Raw genomic sequence first — 21,985 nt, forward strand, 5'->3', positions numbered from 1 at the left:
AGATAGTTCCACCTTTAGCATCGAGTACTGCAGAAATTGCACCTTTAGTCAGTGGGATCAGTATCTGCCTAAACATGAAACCCTACAATTTAAAGAGCTGTCTCGATGAACACTGGAAATTGGACAATAATGAAGTTTTCCCTTGAGTAACTGGATCCTCTACAGTGAGCAATCTCACTTAAGCATATAGATTTCGGTAGCCAAAAATCACATTAAACAAAAAGTAAACTGTATTTCTTTCTTAAACATGGGCCTCTAGCAAGATCTCCAGAAAGTTCAAATGCCATTGTTTAAACTGAGGCTATCCACCATACACATTATTTACAATCTATACTAGGAACAGTGTAGATAAGGATGGGCCATGATTACTTACAGGAAGAAAATTACCATGCAGGCAGAATCCTAGTCTCCAGCTAGCTATTCAGTTGGTAGATGTGACAGGAGCTCAAGTCCCTTGGCTATGAAACTTGGGCACTTGTACCAAGGAGTTACTGTCAGGAATAGGCTGCACCATTTACACTGGCATTGCAGGTACAGAAGATGCAATTGCTACTATGATCAGTAATTCAGACTGACAAAAAAAAAAATGTTTAAAATGCCTCTTGCCATCTTTACCTGTTTGCTGCACCATGACTAAACCACTACTCATTACTTAAACCCTCAGTTCTGCTCATGTATTAGTGGCATAACAGCATCTTTTAAACTGGAGCATAACATTTTAAAGCAAAATGCTTTTATACAACTATTGACAAACACCATGACATTATTTCCCTACAATGAAGGAGTGAAATGTAGCATCATTCTGTCCAAATTAAATGAGGAATAACTTCTGTGCCTACCACAGCTCCACACAGGCAATGCAAAGCCTCTCCTGCCCACTAAACCCCTGCCTTCCTTCAAAGGTCAGCTCCACTACGGAAGCCCAGGGTTCTCAGGTCCCTCCCCATGTGGACCTGGCTTCTCACCACACTCAGCTCTGTGAGGAGACCGCCCAACCTGGATCCCCTTCTGTGGGCCTCACTTCTTTGGCACAGCCTTTAAGCTAAAGAACATAGGTATCAGAATTGATTGCAGTCTCCATCTTGTCGAGCAGTTCTTGTCCCTGCTCCAAGTGTTTTGTCTCTTCCCAGAATTTCTACAGAAATATCAAGTATAAAACAAAATGCACTAGAGAAGGGGTTCTTTTCTATGTTAATTTGTTCACATGAAGCATATAATCAATCAACTCCTGACTAGAATTAGGAGAAAAGTTGGAAGCAATGTTCGTTCAATGTTTTCTGAGGAAGGCTAATTATAAAAGACACTACATTTATCACATCGTTTTAATTCTGCTGAAGCACAAATTTAAATTTCTATGCAGTTTTCGTTTTTATTTGTTTTTTACTTTTTGTTTTTCAAGACAGGGTTTCTCTGTAGCTTTGCAGGCTGTCCTGGAACTCACAGAGATCCGCCTGCCTCTGCCTCCCGAGTACTGGAATTAAAGGCGTGCGCCACCACCGCCTGGCTCTATACAGTTTTCTAAACTGAAAAAAGATTAGTATTTAAGCATGCATGTGTTTTTCTATGAAACATTACATTATCCTTATATCTTGATTTTTGTAACTTTTTTTTTCTTTTGAGACAGGATCTCACCACCATGTAGCCCAGGTTAGACTTAAACTCAGAATCCTACTTCACCCTCAGGAGTACTGGGATTATACAGGCACGCAGACCACACACCAGACAATTAATCTAGACTCTTCCAATGCTGCTTTATACCTACCAAAAGCATTCAAATGAAAAGTATAAAGGTAACAAATTGTCTGAACAGCATTCAAGTAACACTGTAAAATAATTCATACACAGTAAAATACCACAAGCCCTCACTTAAAGATCATACAACACACAAAACCAAATCCTAGGGCCAGCAAGATGGCATCTGCATCAACAAAGTTGTCCTTCAACCTTCAGAGCACTCATGCAGTGACACACATGCACACATAAAGTAATATAAAGAAGGAATAAATAAGTGAGGGAAATAAAATTCTAACCTTCACTCAAGCTTTTCACTATACCCTTGCTTGTCACTTGTTACCACAAAAATCACAAAATGAACACCCAGATATTGCTTTAATTGCTCATCTTTTTCCTAGCAGTTCCAACACTGATAAATACATAAGGACTGAGATTCTCCTCAAACAAGTCAAAGGAAAACTATCATGTTTTTCTCTATTTCAACTCAGATATTTAAAAAGTATAGAAGCCGGGAGGTGGTGGCGCACACCTTTAATCCCAGCACTAGGGAGGCAGAGGCAGGCGGATCTCTGTGAGTTCGAGACCAGCCTGATCTACAAGAGCTAGTTCCAGGACAGCCTCCAAAGCCACAGAGAAACCCTGTCTCGAAAAAACCAAAATAAATAAACAAATAAATAAATAAATAAATAAATAATATAGATCAAACATGATCGCTGACTGAAAAGCATTACCAACTGTAAGGAGCAAGAGCATAAAACCCTGGGTTCTTATGACTTTGTGTTTATCAGTGAACACACATACACACACACACACACACACACACACACACACACACACATTCAGGCTATTATCTAGTAGCAACAACAAAAACATTCCAAAAGATTAAAGCAAGCTCTCTTCTATATAAGTCTACTTCTGAGCACATTTTTAAAGCAGTAATTCAGTATCCCAAGAGGTGAACATTCATGTTTCATAGGACATGGACTGCTAATTTCAGTCTACCCTTAAAATAGAACAGTTCAACTAATATTAGACTCAAGTGTTACACAGCATCATCGCCGCCAACTAACTGGATATCTGAACCGCTGCAGCCGCATACGTAGATACCAAAGCAAACTGTCAGACTGCTGAGCACTGAGCCCCCACAAATATACTCTGAAGTAGACACCATGCACAAAACACTGTGACGACATGAAAAGAAACAATCGGGACTCCATTTACTAAAAAAAAAAAAAAAAACTACAAAATAAAAATACAAAACCATCGGAGGGGGTCTGGGAAGGTAGCTCAGTGCATAGAAGTGCTTGCTATGCAATCATGAGGACCTGAATTCAAATCCAAGGCACCCACATAAAAAGCTGTGTGTGGCTTGTAATCAAACTGTTGTGGGCAGCAAAGACAAGAGGACAACTGAAGTTCACTGGCTGCCAGTCTATTTCCAGGTTCAGTGAGACTCTGTCTCAAGGGAATAAGGCAGAAATGATTCAGAAGGGCACCCAACACCTTCCTCTGACCTTCACATGATGGTGCGTCCACCTGCACCCACACATATGCATACACCACATACCTACACCTCACATACACACAGAGAGGGGAAGGGGGAGAGAAACACTTTTTTAAAAAAGACATTAAGATATAAAGGGCATTGCAAAGCACTGTTTCCCAGAACAGGCACAAAGATCCCTTAAAACGCAATAAAATAAAACCAAGCCAATACGAAAGTGAAGTATTGTGGGCTGGGTGGAAGTGCTAGGTGGCACAGAGTTCCCCAGCACAATAAGCCCTGGGTGTGGTCTGATTGCCTGCACCAGAGTCCCACAGGAAGAAAAACGGAAAAAAGATGTAAACAGACACATCTTCAAAGGAGATGTCGAAGCAGCCAGTAGATACATGGAAAGAAGTTCAAGATCATCTGTCAATGGAATTGCAAATTAAAAACAACAACGAACAGAGCTCAGATATGAAAGAGCGATGGCACCACCATGGTTTGAATATAATCCTGTTGAGGTTTAACTCTCCAATGCCATGGTGCCAGGAGGTGCAACCCTTGAAGGTGAGTAGGCTGTGGGGCTCCTATCCTCCCTCATTAGTGGGTGCAGTAAACTGGGCCCCTCCCCTACTTTCTTGAACAGGTTCTCCCTTCCCACTGTCCTGCCATGATCTGAGACAGCATGGGTTCCTCCCTAGAAACAGCTCAGATGTGGCTGCCTGAAGTTGTGTTTGAACAATAAACCCAAACAGGTCTCTTTTTCTTATAACTTATCCAGCCTTTTGCTATAGCAACACAAAACAGATAAGACAAACATCAAACACTGCTGGTGGAGACAGAAAATGGCACAGCCATTCTAGACGAAAGCTTAGCTGTTTCTTACCAACCTAAACTAATACCTTAAGACCCGCCAAGTTCATTCCTCTACCTAAGTGACTGAAAAGTTAAGTCCACACTTAAAGCCATTCAAATATACAAACGTTTATAGAAATTTTTTATGTTTTGTTTTTCAAGACAGAGTTTCTCAGTGTAGTCCTGGCTGTTCTGGAACTCACTCTGTAGAACAGGCTAACCTGGAACTCAGATATCCACCTGCTACCTCCCAAGTGCTGGAATTAAAGACGAGTGCCCCCACCACCTGGCTATAGATGCTTTTTTAAAAGTTTAGAAAAACAAAGATAGAAAAGCAAGCAAGATGCTCTTCACTGGGTGAACAGATGTAAATGATGGGGCATTAAACAGTGAACTATTACTTAGCAATAAAAAAGAGACAGTATGTTAGGCTGTGAAAAGACATGGTTACAAGAAAAGAGTAAGTCTGAGGGCCTGTTTGGGTTACATAACAAGTTCCAAGCCAGCCTGGGCTACATGCTGAGATGTGTCTCCAAAAACCAAACCAAACAAACAAACAAAAGATATGGGACATTATGACACAAAAGGTGCTAATATGAACACGACATATGCTATATGATTCTTTTTTTTTTTTTTTTTGCAAACAGCATGAGGCTTTATTATAGTTGTTTAACAAGCTAACCCCATGTTAGCTGGGGTCTTTTATCCATCCACCGTGGCGGATGGCTAGAAAAGACACTGTGAAGCCACAGCATAGAGATTTTATAGGGCAGCGTAAGGGGAGTGTCAATGGGTACGCACAGGCTCAGGATTGGTGTGCCTCCAGGCTTGGAGGGTTTGCCCTGTGTTGATTGGTCAACCAGTTATTATGGCCCATAGGCCCTCCCAGGGCGGTTGCTATGCTCTGCACATTATTGCTGTGCACTTGTCTGTAAAGCACACCCAGAGCTGTAAAGCATAGCACCACCAGCTGACTTATGATTGGTTCCTTGCCACGAGGCAGGCATCTGACATCCTAGTGACCAATCAAGGTCAGGCAAGCATGTGTTACTGTCATTCCATATGATTCTAACTATATCAGATTCTTTATCTATTACAGTGATCTACAGTGATCTGCCTGCATGCATGCTGCAGGCCAGAATTCGGCACTGGATCTTATTACAGATGGTTGTGAGCTACCTTTGGTTGCTGGGAATTGAACTCAGGACCTCTGGAAGAGTAGCCAGTGCTCTTAACCACTGAGCCATCTCTCCAGCCCTCAAATTCTTAAAAAGGCAAAAATAAAGAAAGCAGAAAGATCAGTGTTGTCAGGGCCCCAAGAGATTTTTTTAAAGTAGTAAACCTATTCTGAATTGTTCTGTAATAGTAGACACATCAAATATTTGTTAAAATCTACAGAACAAAAACTACTATAACTATGGATCACAGCTGCAACACATGTACTCATACATTACGACAAGGTGTGTTTTCTGTTCATTTCGTTCTTAAACCAAAACCTGCTCTAAAAGCTGGTCTAGTGATTTTTTTTTTTTTTAAGTCACCCAGGACTAGCCAAAGACGAGCTCCTGGGTACACTTCATCCACCACTCTGCTGTCAAAATATTTCACTTTTATCTTCCCTGCTGAGTTCATAAAGTGAGATAAGTGAACTACCAGGGACTATTTATGCCCCAAATCAAGAATACATACAGTCACACTCGCATGAGCAGCACAGAACACTGAAACACTGAATACATAAGAACATGGTTTTAATTCCCTGACACAATAGTAGCTTTGTCCAAGATATTTAATACAGGGAATCACTGGGAATATTTTTCTCCCACTAGGGAAAAGAAAATCAAGACTTTGTCAACTCTTTTGAACAATTCTATCCAGGAAACATTCCAAGCATGTACCAAAGTAGCCACTTGTAGCATTGCCATTTACCAAAACTTAATACTTTTCAATGTTCCTTCAACTTAAACATACACTAGATACACATTAAAGGTTGTATTAAAATTTTATCTCATTTTCATAGATATCAAATAGAGTTTATAATTCAGCTAAAATAAAATAGTTCAAGTTCTAAAATCTACTTAGCATTTTAATTGAAGTAACCTACGTATTTCAAACTATTGTCATTTCATGCCATTTAACAATACCTCAGAAATTCTACTTGTATGCAAAATCATTCCATAAAATATTTCCATAAACTGTTTTGTGACATTTACTTGTCAAGGCAATGATGCTCAAAATGCACAGTTTATGTCAACTGTACTGTGGTACTCAAATGCAATTGCTATCACTGATGAATGTCATCTCAGGGAAACTGACTTCACTAAGCCTCTGTTTTTATGTCTGTGAAATGGCAATGGTTGTAAAGTGAGCTGTGGAAATTAGGAATTCAGAGACTTTTGGTTTAGAAATTAGAACCCTTAACCTTTCTCCCTTCCCTCTTTTCCATCCAATCCTCCATCTTGCTGTCACTCACCTGACATGTGGCATCTTCGGAGGATCCTTAAGTGTTCTATTCTCTATCTACAAAACTGAGGCAAATATGTGGTCCTTGGTATGGCATCTAAGCCACTCTCCAATCTGATCCACAGATGCCTCCCATCAACCAAAATTCCCTTCTCAGTGGACTTGGGAGTCTTATTCCTCGTCGATGAGTACACCTTGCCCAAACATCTCATTTGGTCTTAAATATAAAGCTTCCCCTGCCTCGAACTCTCAAGGGTTGAGGCGATAGCTCAATGAGATAAAGTACTTGCCTTGTATCCTGGTTTGCTTCTCTGTTGCTGTGATAAAACACTGATCAAAATCAACTTGGGGTAGGAAAGGCTTTGCCTGGCTTTCTTTCAGGTTACAGTCCTTCACTGGGGGAAACCAGGGCAGGGGCTCAAGGCAAGAATCGGAAGACAGGAACTGAAGCAGAGATCACAGTTTCCTGGCATATATTCAGCTACCTTTCATATACAACCCAGGACCACCTTCTCAGGGGTGGCACCTCCCACTGTGGGCTGGGTCTTCCTCCATCAATAAGCAATCAACAAATACCCCACAGGAAGGTCCACAGGCCCATCTAATGGAGGCAACTCCTCAGTTGAAGTTCCCTCTTTTCAGGAATATAATTGATTTTGTGTCAAGCTGACCCAAACTAACTAATGCATATCACTAAAGCATAAGGACCCAGCCCCACATGGGAAGCCTCTGTAACCCCTGTGCTGGGGAGGGCAGATACCAGTAGATTCCTGGACCCTAGCCAGCCAGTAGCCTAGCTGAATACAAGGTGGACAGCACCAGAGGATACCACCCTCGACATGCCTGCGCAGAAACACAGGTGCTATATAACGATAACACTCAAGAGTAGGGTGAAGGGGGCTGTTTGTTCAGTCACTTGAAGAAACAATCCTGGACCTCAACAAATGCCTGAACTTCATCAGGCATTTATATCATAAGGGAAGATATAATCACAGGATTACTAAGAGCTGAGAAATGGACACAGGAGTCTGTCCTATTTTTGACTTGCAAGTCCTTCAGAGAGAGAAGCATCCATGTGTGTCAGGGAGGTACCTGGGTTCTTCAATTCGTAAGAAGGCATAAGCACTCTAAAAGGCAAGCCGCCTTCTCTTTGCAGTGCTTTTATGAGGTAGAAAGTTAGGAATAGTGCTGCACGCTCTCCTATGGAACTAAAAGCAAGTGAACAGACAGCCTAGACACACTCCATCTGTGTGCGGCCTGCATGACTTCAGATGTTTTCATAATCTCCAATTTCATGAGGAGGCTTTGGTCCAACACTCGAGCTCCTCACTCAGCCCAGCTCCTGGAACCCAGTAGACCCCAAGGCACAGATACAACAGTTTTACAGCCTCACTGTAAAACAATGAGGCAGGAAATTGTCCCCATCACTTCTCCTCACTGCCCAGATAAAATTGTTGGGCCAGAATTAAGCATCCCCAAACTGCCCAAACGTAAACAAAGAACCTAAAAGTTCTTAAAGCATGGAGCTTTCCGTTTAAAGGACCTGGCTATATATGTTGAGATCACTGTAAAATCGCAACAAAAGAAACAAAAACAAGTCAGTGTGACAGTGGAAGTTCAAAGTTCAATTCATTAATAATATCTAATAGGTCCTTAAATTCCTCAGCTGACAGACCAGCACTTCTCATGTCATAAAGCAATAGATAAGTTCTAAGGCCAATTCAAATACTAATTACTCAGTGGACATTGCACTTTAATCCACGTTATAACATTTTCATTTTGTTTTAAAAATACTGAGTTCAACATTGCTTTCTTATCTCCCCACAACCTTTGCTGAAGTGTAATGTACTGTGTTACAGTAGTTAACATGAATCCTAACTTCAAGTTTCCAATTTAGCACAGACATTTTATCCTGTGTACCCAGACACTGCAGATTGTAAAAAGCCAGCCGCCATTCTTTCTTTATTCTGTACAACTATAACTTCAATTGTGTTCATGGCACTAGATTAATCAGTCAAAACAATAAAACAGTTAAAAAAAAAAAAACCTCCATTTTCTAACTTTCGGATAGGGTTGGCAGGCAGATGAAACTGAGACAGGGTAGCTGGAAGAGTAGCAACCATATTGTAACTATTAAATGATCACATAATAGACTCTAAGTGGCCAAGTAGCAACAGACAAGTCTGTGTCCCTTCTGGCAAATGGCAATATTTTGTAGCCCTGACTGGCCCGCTTTGAAGCTCTTGGTACCTAAAGGGAGGTGGGGGTGGGAGGATCTATTTAGTTTAAGCACTGTCATCTACTGTTTCTCAGGAACAGCTAATCTCAAGGGACACTCAACAAATTAAAGCCATTTTTAACAAAACGAAGACTAACACCAACTTAATGTTACATTGTCCTGGTGTAGAATAAAGTTCACTTACTACATAGCTGTGTGCCATGAACATAGCATGAACACAGGAAATCTGAAATCAAGGTTTGCAGAATCCTGAAGCCATCTGAAAACTACTAAGCAAGATCACCACAGAATGTGTTGTACATGGCGGAGAACTTCCCATCAGGTTCACCCTAGCATCCACCTTACTGGAGTACCAGAACTGGGCTCCAGAAAAAAAGATGTTTACCGACATCTCTGTAAGATGTCAAAACTAAACTGGAAACTACTGTACTTTTGTTTCCTTCTGTCACCATGAACACAGCAGTTATAGAAATACCTGTGGAAGACAGAAAACCTCACCTATGATCCAAATTATAAAAGGTTATCTTGGCAATGCTGTAGGTAAGTAACCAAACCATCCACCAATTTTCCCAGAGAATAATGTTCCCACTAGAGTTGTGTGAGGACAACAAGTTCCAGATCACTGGAAGAATCAGCATCATGGTCAGGCCAAGACACTAACATTTTCAAATTGATTCTCAATCAGACTGGCAAGATGTGTCAGCTGACAGCAACAAGCCTGAGTTTGATCCCCAGAACTCCCATAAAAAGCCAGATCTAAGAGGAGCTGGAGGATGGGAAAGAGTATGACAAAAATACCTTGTATGAGACAGGTGGAAATGGCCCATGACTTTAATCCCAGTACTTGGGAGGCAAAGGCAGGGGGATCTCTGAGTTCAAGTCCAGCCTGGTCTACAGAGGGAGTTCCAGGATAGCCAGGAATACATAGAGATTTATCCCTAGAGCACAATGGACTTTGGGAGTCCATTTCCAATGGAGGGATACTATTGTAGCCCAGATACAGCCCTCCCCCAAATGATATGACAGACTTTGAAGGTCCCTGGTGGGAGGGCTCACTATCCCTGGGGAGGAGTTGAGGGGTGGGTTGGAGGGGGGGTTGGTGGGGAACATGGGAGAATGGGAGGGCGAGGGAATGGGGGTATGGATTTGTAAATATGAGTAGCAATTAAAGAATTTAAATAAAAATGTAATAAAATAAGAATTATATTGTAATGAAAGTCTTCTATAAACAAGAAACTAGATGCCATACACACATCTGTGATCCAGTGCTCCTATGGGGAGATGGTAGGCAGAGACAAGAGAATGCCCAGAAACTTAGCCAACCAGCTAGCCTGGAGTAGGCTGCACAGCACACTGGGAGTGCTTGCCTCAATTGGGTGGAAGAAAGAACTAACTCCTCCCCACAGTTGTCCTCTGACCCTCACACCTCCACACACAGGACAGACACAAACACACACAGCATGCATACTCACACACATGCATACACACATCACACAAATTAAAAAAATACATAATAAAATATGACTCCACATTAACATTTTCACACTTAACATCATGTAAAGTATCTGTGTTGGGAAAACACGATCAATGACAACTCGAACAGCAAGCAGCACTTCACAGATTAATGTGACAGCTAGCTAAGTATTCATTTATAACATCAATTTCACTATACTTGAGAAGGTGAGATCACTCTATCTTTTATGCTAAGCTACTAAAAATATTTTGTATCATACAGGGAATACATTGGATAATTTTCTATAAAAAGAAAGGTGCCGACATGGGCAATTTCAAACATAAACACTATTAAGGAATTATGCTTTCTTTTTTTAAAAATGCTTTTATTCACTCTGATTTATTACCAAATAAATAACCCAATTTTAAATTCAGGAATATCTTAACCTGGAATGTTTTGACTATGCATCTATTTTACAAATAGCCAGATGAAAATATGATCCAAAACATGGCACCCTACTTTGTAGCAAATAAATCCTTGTGTTACTTTAGTTCAGTAAACAGTTGCCTATTTTTACTCTGACTTAAAGGACCAAAGCCATACACAAGAATAGAGCACACCATGAAAATCAAGGGCTTGCTGCCCACTGCCTTTGTCTTCGGGGGGCCTGGTATTAAAGTCTGCCTGGCATGAAGGTTACAAAGCTCTCAACTTCCAAACCTAATACTTCTAATTCCTAACGTTATAGATTACTGTAATTCTATATTTTGACAACAGGCTCATTTTGATTTTGCTCCAGTTGACTCTACCACTTACACTACTCAACAGCTGGGCATATACTTGGCAACCCAGTCACACTGCAGAGGAGAGCAAATGCACTCTGTAACCAAGGACTTCGACTGAAATAAATCAAAATAACCTCTCTTCAAACCGGAACCTACAATGTGTTGAACAATGCATTATTTCAGAAAACTGTACTTGGAAAGTTTTGCAAACTGGCACTCCCTATTCAAAGCAGATAATTCTTTTCTGATTAGATCAGCCCCTATAGCCAGCCATTGGGATAATAAGTGCTGTAGTGAAGTCATCGTATTGGTCACTGATGGGAAATCAAAACTGGCTTCCAAACACATCAGGAAACAATGGGTTCTCCAGGTCTCCAGCTTTTCATAGAATACACTGGCCAACAAGCTTCTTTTCCTCTCCAAAACTAAGTGAAATTCAGAACATCTGTACAGCCAAATGCAATTTGATGACCTAAGCATTTCAAAACCACAAAGAGTGAGGAAAATACCCCCCTCCTTGATTCCTGTCTGTGAAATCTTGGGCAAAATGTCTTAAGAAATTTATGTGTAAGTGCATTACTGGCAGTAAGAGTAGCATCAAGATGAAGTAATGAGAGATGCACAGTGGTCACATAAACTTAATTCTCTGTTATTTACTAGCACTAATCAGACAAGCTTTTAAACAAGGTCTGTTTCCTTAAGAATGGCCAAAATCAGCATTTCAGTTATTTCTTTTTCAGTCACCTGAAATTACCCACTCATCACTGATGTTTAACTTGATCGGACAAAAAACAAACTTAAAAGCTGTATTTTTTTCCCTAAGTATAAGACATATGCATTGTAGCCCTTCTTAGCCTATATTGCAATAGTTCTCATTTTTAACTTTCTGGAGACAATCAAGGAAGAACATAATTTTAGAGGGAAAACCAGAAGCAAACCTCAGTACATCACATATACAAGCAAATGAGCAGATATGGGCTAGCTTAAAATATCACTGCACTTGCTCAAAGAGGTATTATCCACAATAGAGCTTTGGGCACAAAGGAATTCCAGTTGTGTTTACAAAATGATATGCAAAGTCTAAGAATCCCAGTTTCAGAACACATTCTCTATAGAGAGGGATAAAACACAAGGAAGACTCTGAGCTACAAAGAGCCTGAAATATCTATTAGCCAGCTTTAGATTTAGATTAGTAACAGAAAACTATATCCATTTTATTTAACTTAGAGAAATCGAATTACTAACCCCAAAGCAAATATTCAAGAATCGCACTTGGGTCCACCTTATGAAACACACTATTCACTATTAATATTTACACACATCTGTGAGCAGCCGTCTTCACAAATACGTGAAGCATCTCTGAAGTCGCAATAACATCGGTCTAGGCATAATAAAAATAGATTTCAGGAGATATAAAGACTCAACATGGGAGAGTACAATTTCTCTTTTAGCTAACATATTTAACTTTAAAGTCAAAGCAAACGTAACACGATAATCAAGTTGGCACAAAATTTCCTAGACCTAAACAATCAACAGAAAAGCGTCTCAAAATAGACTTCTTTACATTTAAATATACAACCAACTCTCTGATTAGTCTTCTGTTTATCGTGATATGAAATAATTTTGGAATGCCTCAGTTAGAGTATAATCACAAGTGGCAACTTTTTCAAATAACTACAATTTTTCGAGAAAAATGTTGTGGTGGTGGTGTGCTCAATACAAGAACCTATATAGGTTGGCCAAGCCTATGCTAGGCAGGACCAACCAGGCTTGGAAATCTCACAGAGAAGTAATAGCATCCACCCTCCCAGGAAGAATTATGGCTATGCTTGGCGCTTAAGAGCTTCTACAAAGGGAAAGAAAACGCAAAGTGCTTCTTGGAAACAGACCTCCCCCGCCCTCCATTCCACCGCCTACCCTTAGGGCGTCTCCGAACCCTCTCCCACCCAGCTCTGCTCAGGGGTACAGGATTTCATCCAGAGCACCTGGCGGTCCTCAGGGCTGGTTCCGGCTGCTGTTTACTTGTGCCCACGCGGGGGTGGCTCTGATTTGGGAAAGGTAAAACGGTTCCCATGGGCCCTTCCCCGCCACGCAGCCCATCACAGGGACCTCGTACCTTTGTACCTCTCCAGAACGTCCTCGTAGGCTTGGAGGTACTCCTGTTCCTCCACGTACAGGTAGGCAGCGGGGGACAGGTACCCGGCCATGCTGAGGTCCGGGGGGCTGGCCGCGCCCGTGGGCCCGCGACCCGGGAGGAGGCGTCAGAAAACCCAGGCTGGAGGGACAGCGCGACGACAGGCCCGGGGCAGTGTCCCCAGGGAAGGCTTCGGGTGGCCGCGGGCAGTGGCAAGAAGCAGGGAACCTCCTGACCCTGCGCCCCGGGCCGCGGCGCTGCGGAGGACAGCGCTGCCCCGCCGGGATGCGCCGCGCTTCTGCGGCATCTCCCGGCTGCGCCGCAGACGCCCGACCGGGAGGAGGAGCAGCAGTGCTGGGCTCGGCACCGCCCTCCGGCCCGCCCACCGCCCGCTGCTGGTCCCAGTGCGGTTTCTATTTGGGACCCACAACAGGTGCGGGGGAAACAAAGCCCCGGGTCTTGTCCCTACTGAAGGGGCTGGAGGCTCTCCCCTAGGACGGGGCATCGTCGACCATGTTTTAAGTACTTTCCCCAGCCCATCTTAGGGCATCAGAGAACCAGGTCACTGTAACAGGGCACGGAGGGGACGGACCCGCGTCCTGGGGACGGCGCCCGGACCTGGCGGTCTTTGGAGGTGGCAGGACGCTTCAGGGCCTGACAGCGCCGCCAGGGTCAGAGCTGCTGTAGACCAGCCGGCGGCCCCTCCCTTCTGCCCCCCAGAGCCTGCCGGCGCATCTGCTGCTGCTCTAGGAGGAACTGTCCATTCACCAGTCCAGAGTACTGTCACCTCCCTCCTTCCTCCTGTTATTCACTGCACATAATACCAGTATCCACTGAGCAAAGTGGATATAGTTCTTTTAAATTTGACACGTCATATGCTAAAATAAGTAACTTTAAAGGACCCCAAGATGAAACCAGCTGGTACTGGTGCTAGGCATGTAAATGGATGTTTTTCAAAACACTGACTGGAGTCCATTCGCTGTGGATGGAATCTTGCATCCTCACTGTGAGTCACCAGCAAGTAACTGATTCTCTTCATGGAGCAAGGAGGAGATGGTAACTAAATAAAGTTCTGGGTATAAATGTTTTTTGTTTTTTGGGGTTTTTTTTGTTTTTTTGTTTTTTGTTTTTTTTTTTAGTATTAACTATCACTATGTCCATGCCTAGAAAATCCACTCATTAATAACCATCTCAATATATGCCATTTCTCTCTAAATCTTCCATCCCCTATTTCCTCATTTTGTGTCTACTGGTCTCTCCCCACTTGACTCCTTCTTTGTTGCTGTTTAAAGTTGTGGAATTGGAACCATTTTCTATCAGCTCTACATGAGGATGAAATATGCTTGAAAAGTGATTTCTATTAAAATCAGGGCAGGCAACTCCTCTTCAGCAATTGACCTGCTTTTATTTCCCCAAATAAAGCAAGACCTCATCTCTCTTCTCTAGCTTGGTCACTGGTCTATGATCTGAGTTTGATCACTGCACATAAACAAAACTCAATATACCATTCATGTGGACATTAGTTTATGTAGTAACCTTGGGATAACTTCTTGAAATGAAGAGTTAGCAATGAGTTCCCACTGACACACCTCATTCATACAGACAGGCCTCTCTGAATACAAACAAGGCCACTGAGTCTTCATCAGAAATTGACACCCAGTTTTATGACTATAGTCAGCACATATTTTATGTGGTTTTTAAACTGTCCATTTAAAAAGCCAATCAGAACAAACAAAAGGAGTATCTGGGGGTCCAACCTTTGCCCTAAGCATTCTTGAAAGCATAACAGTTGGTAGATACGCTAGTAATAACAGTATAATCCACAGGGAAGCAACAAAATCATAGCAACAATGAGCCTGGCTTTGGAGTCAAGACTGCCCGAACCCAGATCCTAACTGATGGCCTTGGGGTGCTTCTACTCACTGACGGAATTTATGAGCTGAGAAAAATCACAGTTCCTATTATATGGGGTGCTTGCAGGGCTCATGAGATGTATTTGTACCTGCTTAGAAGACACCTCACTATGAACATAGCTATCACTCGTTTATAGAGTATATTCCATGTTGCAAAATGTTTCACGTTTTCTATTTCTATTTTACATGTCTCTATCCTGTTTACCACCACAGTCATGGCCCTTCAATTAAGAAACTAGAACTAAGAAAAGTTCAGCAATTGTCCAACTAAAACACAGCTACAGATGGGCATGGTAGTGTACATCTTGAATCCTGGCATTGGAGACTGGAGGCAAGGGGATCGGGATTCATGGTCAGCCTCAGCACACTGACAGAAACTTGTGCTGAATGAGAACCTGTCTCCCGTGAAACAGCAAAAGCAAACTCGGTGATGGAGGCAGAGTAGGAATTAAATCCAAAGTTTCCTACATTCAGAATCTGATCCTCCAACTCTGTGGTCCTCAACCTTTCCTAATGCTGCAGCCTTTCATATGGTTCCTCATGTTGTGGTGACCCCCAGCCTTAATATTATTGCATTGCTACTTCATAACTATAACTTTGCTACTGTTAGGAATCATAATGGAAATACCTGATATGCAGGATATCTGCTATGAAACCCTTAGAGGGTTCGAGAGCCACAGGTTGTGGACCATTGCTCCAATTAGCCAATCCTAACTTTTAAAATTCTCCTTTTAAAGCAACATTATCACTGAAGAACCATATACATTTACAGGTAATTTCAAGATGGAAAACCCGACAGTACCCTACAGCTACAGACAGCAGTTCTCTGTTAGTCACATAAAAAACGAATTTATACAGTGTTTGTTACAAAGCCCCCCTCCTTACCTATTACTCAATCCCACAGTCATCTTCAGAAAGAGAAAGTGAATTCCTGTAACTTCAGATTTTAATACAATGAAGCCACAGTAAATATTCAAGTACCCCTTTTTTCAATGCTATGCATCAAACCAAGGCCTTGGGCAACCTAGGCAAGTGCTCTACCACTGTGCTATCTGTAGATAGAGATAAAGTATCAAAAACATGCCACCATCACCAGTGACTTCCTGATTACATTACTGTACTCCTTTAAAACCTTTCAGAGATTTGCCACTGCGTACATCAGGAGCATCCCCAGGGGCTCAATACTGCAGGCCAGCAGCAATGGAGTTTCTACCACTCCTTGCAATCCCTATGCTTAGCTATACATGATACCTGAAGTTCGCCTTTAAACAAGTTCCCTATCTTTGTTCATGAAGTTCCATCCCTTTGAAGTGCCTTCCCTGTCACTCTAATTCTACCAAGCTCTTTTGATCTCAGATCAAGTGGTACTTCCTCTCAACACCCTAACAGGAGCCTCCCACATCTCCCTTCTCCCCAAGGTTAATTAGCCTCCTCCGGGTTCCTTTAATGCTAGATGCATCCAGCCATAACAGCTAATCTCTCAAAGCATGTTGCAATTGTCTGGCAACACAATGATTTGTCATATTAACTATGACTTTTTTAAAGGCAGAACTGTGTTCTATTCTGTGTTTTACTGCAGAAGCTCAACAAGCCATGTGGTAACTACACATGAATTAAGTTACCCTACAGTCCACATGGCTTTATGACTCAGGGGACATTTCACAAACAACTCTACTTCAGTGGCCTTAAAAAATATATTAAGCTCTTACCTCTTTTACTACTAAAATGAGTACCACAAACTTCTCACCATTCCTGAACTGTACTCCATCTTTCACAAGCAGTTAATTTCAAAGAAGAGCTGAGTTTCAAGAAGAATGTGAAATGTGTTGTAAAATTAGAAGTGGAAGTTTTAGTGATGTGCTTTCAAACTATCCTTATCACCTTCCCTTAGATAGGCTATACCCTCGTTGCACTGGGTTAACATTGGCCAATCTGATATCTAATATACCCGTGGCTCCTAATTTAGACACACAAGGGATTAAACAGACATTGTGGACTGGCCTCCAACTCTGTCCTCCGTGTGGGATTATCATTTATGATTTGTATAGCAAACATGTAATTTACCAATATTTTAAAAAGCAGTAATATGCCTCTACATTTCCATACAGTTTGTTGTTCATTTTGTTTTATCCTATCTTTGAAGAATTTGTGTGATTTTAGAAGTTGATACTTCTCAGTAACCCACCTCAAACTCAGTGGACATTTCACAATGAACAGCACTGGCCTCTGCCCTCAGGTCTGCAGTTCCCTCTGCACTACTACCATCCCCAATCCCTCCATGCCTTCTCTACCTACAGTGCTCACTGGTGGGTAAGAGCAACTCCCATGACATATGCCTGGTGACATGTTCTGCTGTTTATGTAATCACATTACTACTGACAAACATCTACCCTGCCTCTATCTCATAAGCTCACTCGTCACTACACAAACAAAATAACCACCTCCTGCAAAAACTACACAGTGTGGGGTGTGGTGGTACATGACTTTGATCCCAGCATTCTAGAGGCAGAAGCCAGCAGATCCCTAAAAGTTTGATGCCAGCCTGATAGACATAAAGAGTTCCAGGGCAGCCAGGACTATACAGTGAGCCCCCATCTCAAACAAACAAATAAATAAATGCAAGAACACACAAATACCAAAACAACAACAGAACTACACAGAATAGGCACCCTGTTTTGATGCCCTGGGCTTGCCACAGGTCCAATAGCTTGAACACACCTTCCCTTCATCTATGTTCTCCTTTTGCTGAGCCAAAAGCCTTGGTCTGGTAGTGTCCCTCCTCTCCTGTGAGTGTTAAAGCTGCAGGGGGCTTTCAACAAGGCAGAGGCAGGCCTGATGACTAGACACTTATTGACAGGAGGGTAGTGAGAGCCAAGGCCCAAACCACCTTGCTCTCTCTTGGCCTCCAGCTGCCATCCTCCGCCCCGCCCCCCCTTCCCCTTCCTGCTCCACCCCTCCTCCTCACAGGCTGGATGATACCAGCCAGCATCTCACAACAGAAGCCAAAAGAAGCTCAGGGCTGTTGCCCCAGAAACCCCTGACTACAGAGTGACTGGCCAGGCTGTTTGTTTTTCTTATAATCAAAAAATCCTACTGGGGGGACCCTATGGAGACTCTAGGCTGCCGTGATGGCTGAAGACAAAGCCCAATTTTGCATTACCTGGGAAGCAAAAGCAAAAGAAACTAAGAGAGCACAGCCCCCAACTCCTGCCTAGTTGCAAGTAGGGACAGGGAAGGGAAGGAGGCCTAAACATCTGGCCTTTGGCCTTTGGCCTTTGTAAGTGAATCTCCAGAGAGCACCCAGTCCATCCTGCCCTATTACCATTTCCAAGAAGAAAAGGAAAATAAAAAAGTAAAAAAACTGTTAAAGGAATGCAGAACTGTCCACCGGGAAGCCGCTCTCCTGCGGACCATACATATGCACAAGCCCCACGGGAACTCAGCGGCCTGAAAGCTGCTTTCCTTGGTGTTCTCAGTTTTCAGCTATGTAAAACAAGCTCTGGTTCCGCTTGTATGGCCAATGCAAGGGAACACCCCACCACACAGGGCAGAAAAACTGGCATCCCCCATGCATTAATTAACCCAGAGTACATGATGGCTCTTCACAAACACTAAGGACACAAAGCACCTATGGGCCACATGATGCTCACAGAAAAGCTACATAAAAAGAGAAAGAAAGAACGAAAGAAAGAAAGGAAGGAAGGAAGGAAAAAAAAAAAAACATCCAAATTGCTGGGTTGTGCTCTGCATCCTAGGTACCAAAAAAACATGAGACTTGAGTTAGACTTGCGTAGCTCAGTGCCCTTGGAAGGCACAAAAAAAATGAAAACGGTGGCTGTTCTCCTACAGTTTCCAGCAAAATACTCCAGAAAGTCAATGGTATTAGCACTCTCAGGTTGCCTTGATGGTTAGTGTGCATCAACAGCAAAGTCTAACACAGATACCTGTAAATATTTGCTTGCTTTTAGAATCTATCGATTCATTCAACCAGAAAGCAGAGCCAAACAGCTTAGTCACCAGTGCAGACAGGCAAAGCGCTCCGTGAAGTAAACATGGTCACTTCCTCCCCCACCTGAGACAAATTTCTACCCAGTGCATCAGCTTGCAGATACAGGGCCAGGGAACAGATGGGTGAATTCCTGCCACCCCGATCTCCACTCCATCCCCTCCCCCACTTACCTGCGATCCGAAGCACAGCCCTCTCAGCCGGGTCCAGCACCGAGCCCCCTTGAATCTTTCTTTTGGACCTCTCATGTTTAGGCAAATTCCAGGGTAAGGTGTCTCCAGGAGCTGGAGATGCTGAGCCAGATTTCTGGCTGAAATCATCCTCATCAGAAAAATCCGCAGAGGAGGACATAGAGCAGCGGTAGGACGCGTTCCCGGAGCTCTACGGAGGATGACACAGGAAAAGCATTAGCGACAGAACGCTCACAAATGATCCTCGCTCACAAACCATCATCGATTACGGTAACTCTGCCCCCTCCCAGCCTCCAAACTGCTCTGTCCCCCAGAGAGCACACACACATACACAAATAAAAATAAAACGAACTCCAGGGCTCACCATATTTTCTTGGCCAAATCTGTTCCAATACAAACAATAAGTAAGCAGTTCCAATACATGAAGACCAGAAGGAAGAAGTGTGTGGCCTGCGCTCCAGCCACCAGCTCAACAAATGACTAGCCCAACAATGAAGCCAGAATCAACAGCCTTCCTGTGACCAATCTATAGTATCTGGCTCCCCCACCAGGACAGGAGAAACATTTTCCATTACTAACCTTCTGGTTAATTCATTAATGCAACTAACTTTAAGTTTCAAAAACAAAGCACAAACGCAGGATGTTGGGTCCCACCTCCTTTCCGTTTCAAGCCGCCTAGTCTGGGGAACCTCCTTTTAACCAGTTTTGAGCACTGTGTCCTCTTTATTCAATTTTCTGCATGAGGCTGAAGCAGGTTCCCAGAAAAGGGCGAGGAGGGAGGGAGGGCTGATTCTGAGAAGAGCCTTTTCTTAAGACTGGGAGAACACAAAAGCCTGTTTTCAAAAGCCGAAGGCAACGCCAATAAACAAACATCTGAACTCAGTTTAGAGTTCTTGAGATAATTTAAACTTCCAGCAGGGAACAACTGCCAATAATGCAAATGAGAAGGACACAGGGCAGTGACAGGAAGCCGGTTCTTCTCAGCTGCAGCCATCACACAGTAAGATGAGAAACACACACTTTTACCAAAAATACTTCGCCTGAAGGTTATTACTCCCGGATTTGGCAGGAACTTGGTGTCCTCAGGCTCATATTTTTCACAAAAAGGCACACGGGGTTTTTCCTTCTTTTTTATTGGATTGTGTCTGTGACTATTTAGACAAGCCTGCAGCTCAGGGAGGAAAAGATGCCGAATATCAGTTCTGTGGACTGAATTAAAAATTCTAAAAAGTATCGAAGGGAAGTCTTCATTTGCCTCTTTGCTGAGGCTCAAGGTGAAGATGCCAAACTAGCATAGCTTGAATTCCTCGAGATGAAAGTTGTAGCTATGGAATCCCAAGCAGCAAGCTGCAGGCAGAAATCAGTTCAGTGAGGCAAGCTCCAATTTGAAGCAAAAAACACTGGGAACTACAGCACCAATGGGCTGTGTGAGCAACATCCAAAGTACTGACACAGGGCTTGTGAAACAGACTATAACCACATCAGGACCACTGACTGACCTTACCCCCTTCCATTCAAACCACAGCTGTTCATGGCCAAAGCTATTATTGTAAAAGTTCATAGATCCTACGAAATGAAGCATGCTAAGATTTATTTAATTTACATTCACTTTCCTAGTAATAGTAAGACAGTAAGCAAACTTGAGGAAAGTAAATGAATCAACTTGAATTTCTGTGTATTAAATGACAGTCTATAGAGAGTTGTGTGTGGCATTTGGCTGTTATCAACTCAATTTCTTTGCCCAAGCTTCTCTGAAAATTCAACTTGAGTTATCTGAGGTTTGCTTGTGGTGAGATCTAAAGGGAAGGGTAACATTCTTAAGGACTTTTAGGGAGTATTGGGGTTCTTTGACTGTCTTGTGTTCCACAAAATGGCTTCCTACTCGTCCTTTCTTAAGACTATCTTTTATCTTTGAGATTGTATTTCTGTACTATTTTAGTGAGACCAGTAATTTGTTAGTCTGTCCTGGGCTGGGAGAAATAACTGTTCCTTTCCAAAAAGCACTGGTTATTGATTTTTTCCTGAGTAAATTTTTTTAATGGTTAGAGTCTCAGCTGACTGAACATCAAAATGTGATTTATGCCATGACACCAACACTATTAATCACCTATAGCCAGATGGGAACAGTTACTACCCTGGACCCAAGGGTGTTGACTAGCATAGCCTCTAATCTGGCCATGTCATTGATAACTAGATAAGAGTGAACAGTAAGAAAAAATAATCAAGGCCACGTCTTTCAACAGTTTACTATAGGGACATACAGACCACACACATTTATATCGGACATGTTTACAAGCAGTAGTGTCCCTTCTTGTCTATAGGGTTCAAGCCTTTTACGTTAGAACATTACACTTTTTCCCAAACACACACACACACACACACACACACACACACACACACACACACAAATCACTTTTAGAACTGGAAGTACACCCTACAAAATTAAAGCCCATCTGAAAGCTGAAAACTGAGACTATATTCAAAGGAAGCTACTTCAAAGTGGAGAGTTCGTACAAATTTTTATATTGCTTATTGATCTGTAATGACTTTCCAAATTATGTCACTCTCTTGGGGCTTGAGAGAATAGTATGAGAACACTACTATGTTTTATTTGTTTGGAGAAAAGTAAACAGTTCTCTGACCCAAACACTAGGGCCTGACCTTTGTTGAGGATTTAAAACACTGGGACAAAGGAAAAAGACTCCTATGCATACCAAAAGCCCCAGGTT

At 42.5% G+C, this 21,985-nt stretch overlaps 1 protein-coding gene across 15 annotated transcripts in view; it reads right to left on the reverse strand.

Annotated features, from left to right (window-relative positions):
- Dst (dystonin) overlaps window positions 1-21,985 on the reverse strand; it is a 389,777-nt gene that overhangs the window by 290,512 nt on the left and 77,280 nt on the right. For 11 of the 15 annotated variants that reach the window (XM_027386908.2, XM_027386906.2, XM_027386911.2 and 8 more), the window contains exon 4: window positions 19,239-19,446. In XM_027386908.2, coding sequence (XP_027242709.1) covers window positions 19,239-19,446 — 208 coding nt within the window. Of the gene's footprint in view, window positions 1-13,128; window positions 13,235-19,238; window positions 19,447-21,985 lie in introns of those variants that run through there. The other 4 variants (XM_035452524.1, XM_035452520.1, XM_035452522.1 and 1 more) reach the window with 2 other exon arrangements.

The sequence above is a fragment of the Cricetulus griseus genome, assembly GCF_003668045.3.
Source record: "Cricetulus griseus strain 17A/GY chromosome 1 unlocalized genomic scaffold, alternate assembly CriGri-PICRH-1.0 chr1_1, whole genome shotgun sequence".
Lineage (NCBI taxonomy): Eukaryota > Metazoa > Chordata > Mammalia > Rodentia > Cricetidae > Cricetulus > Cricetulus griseus.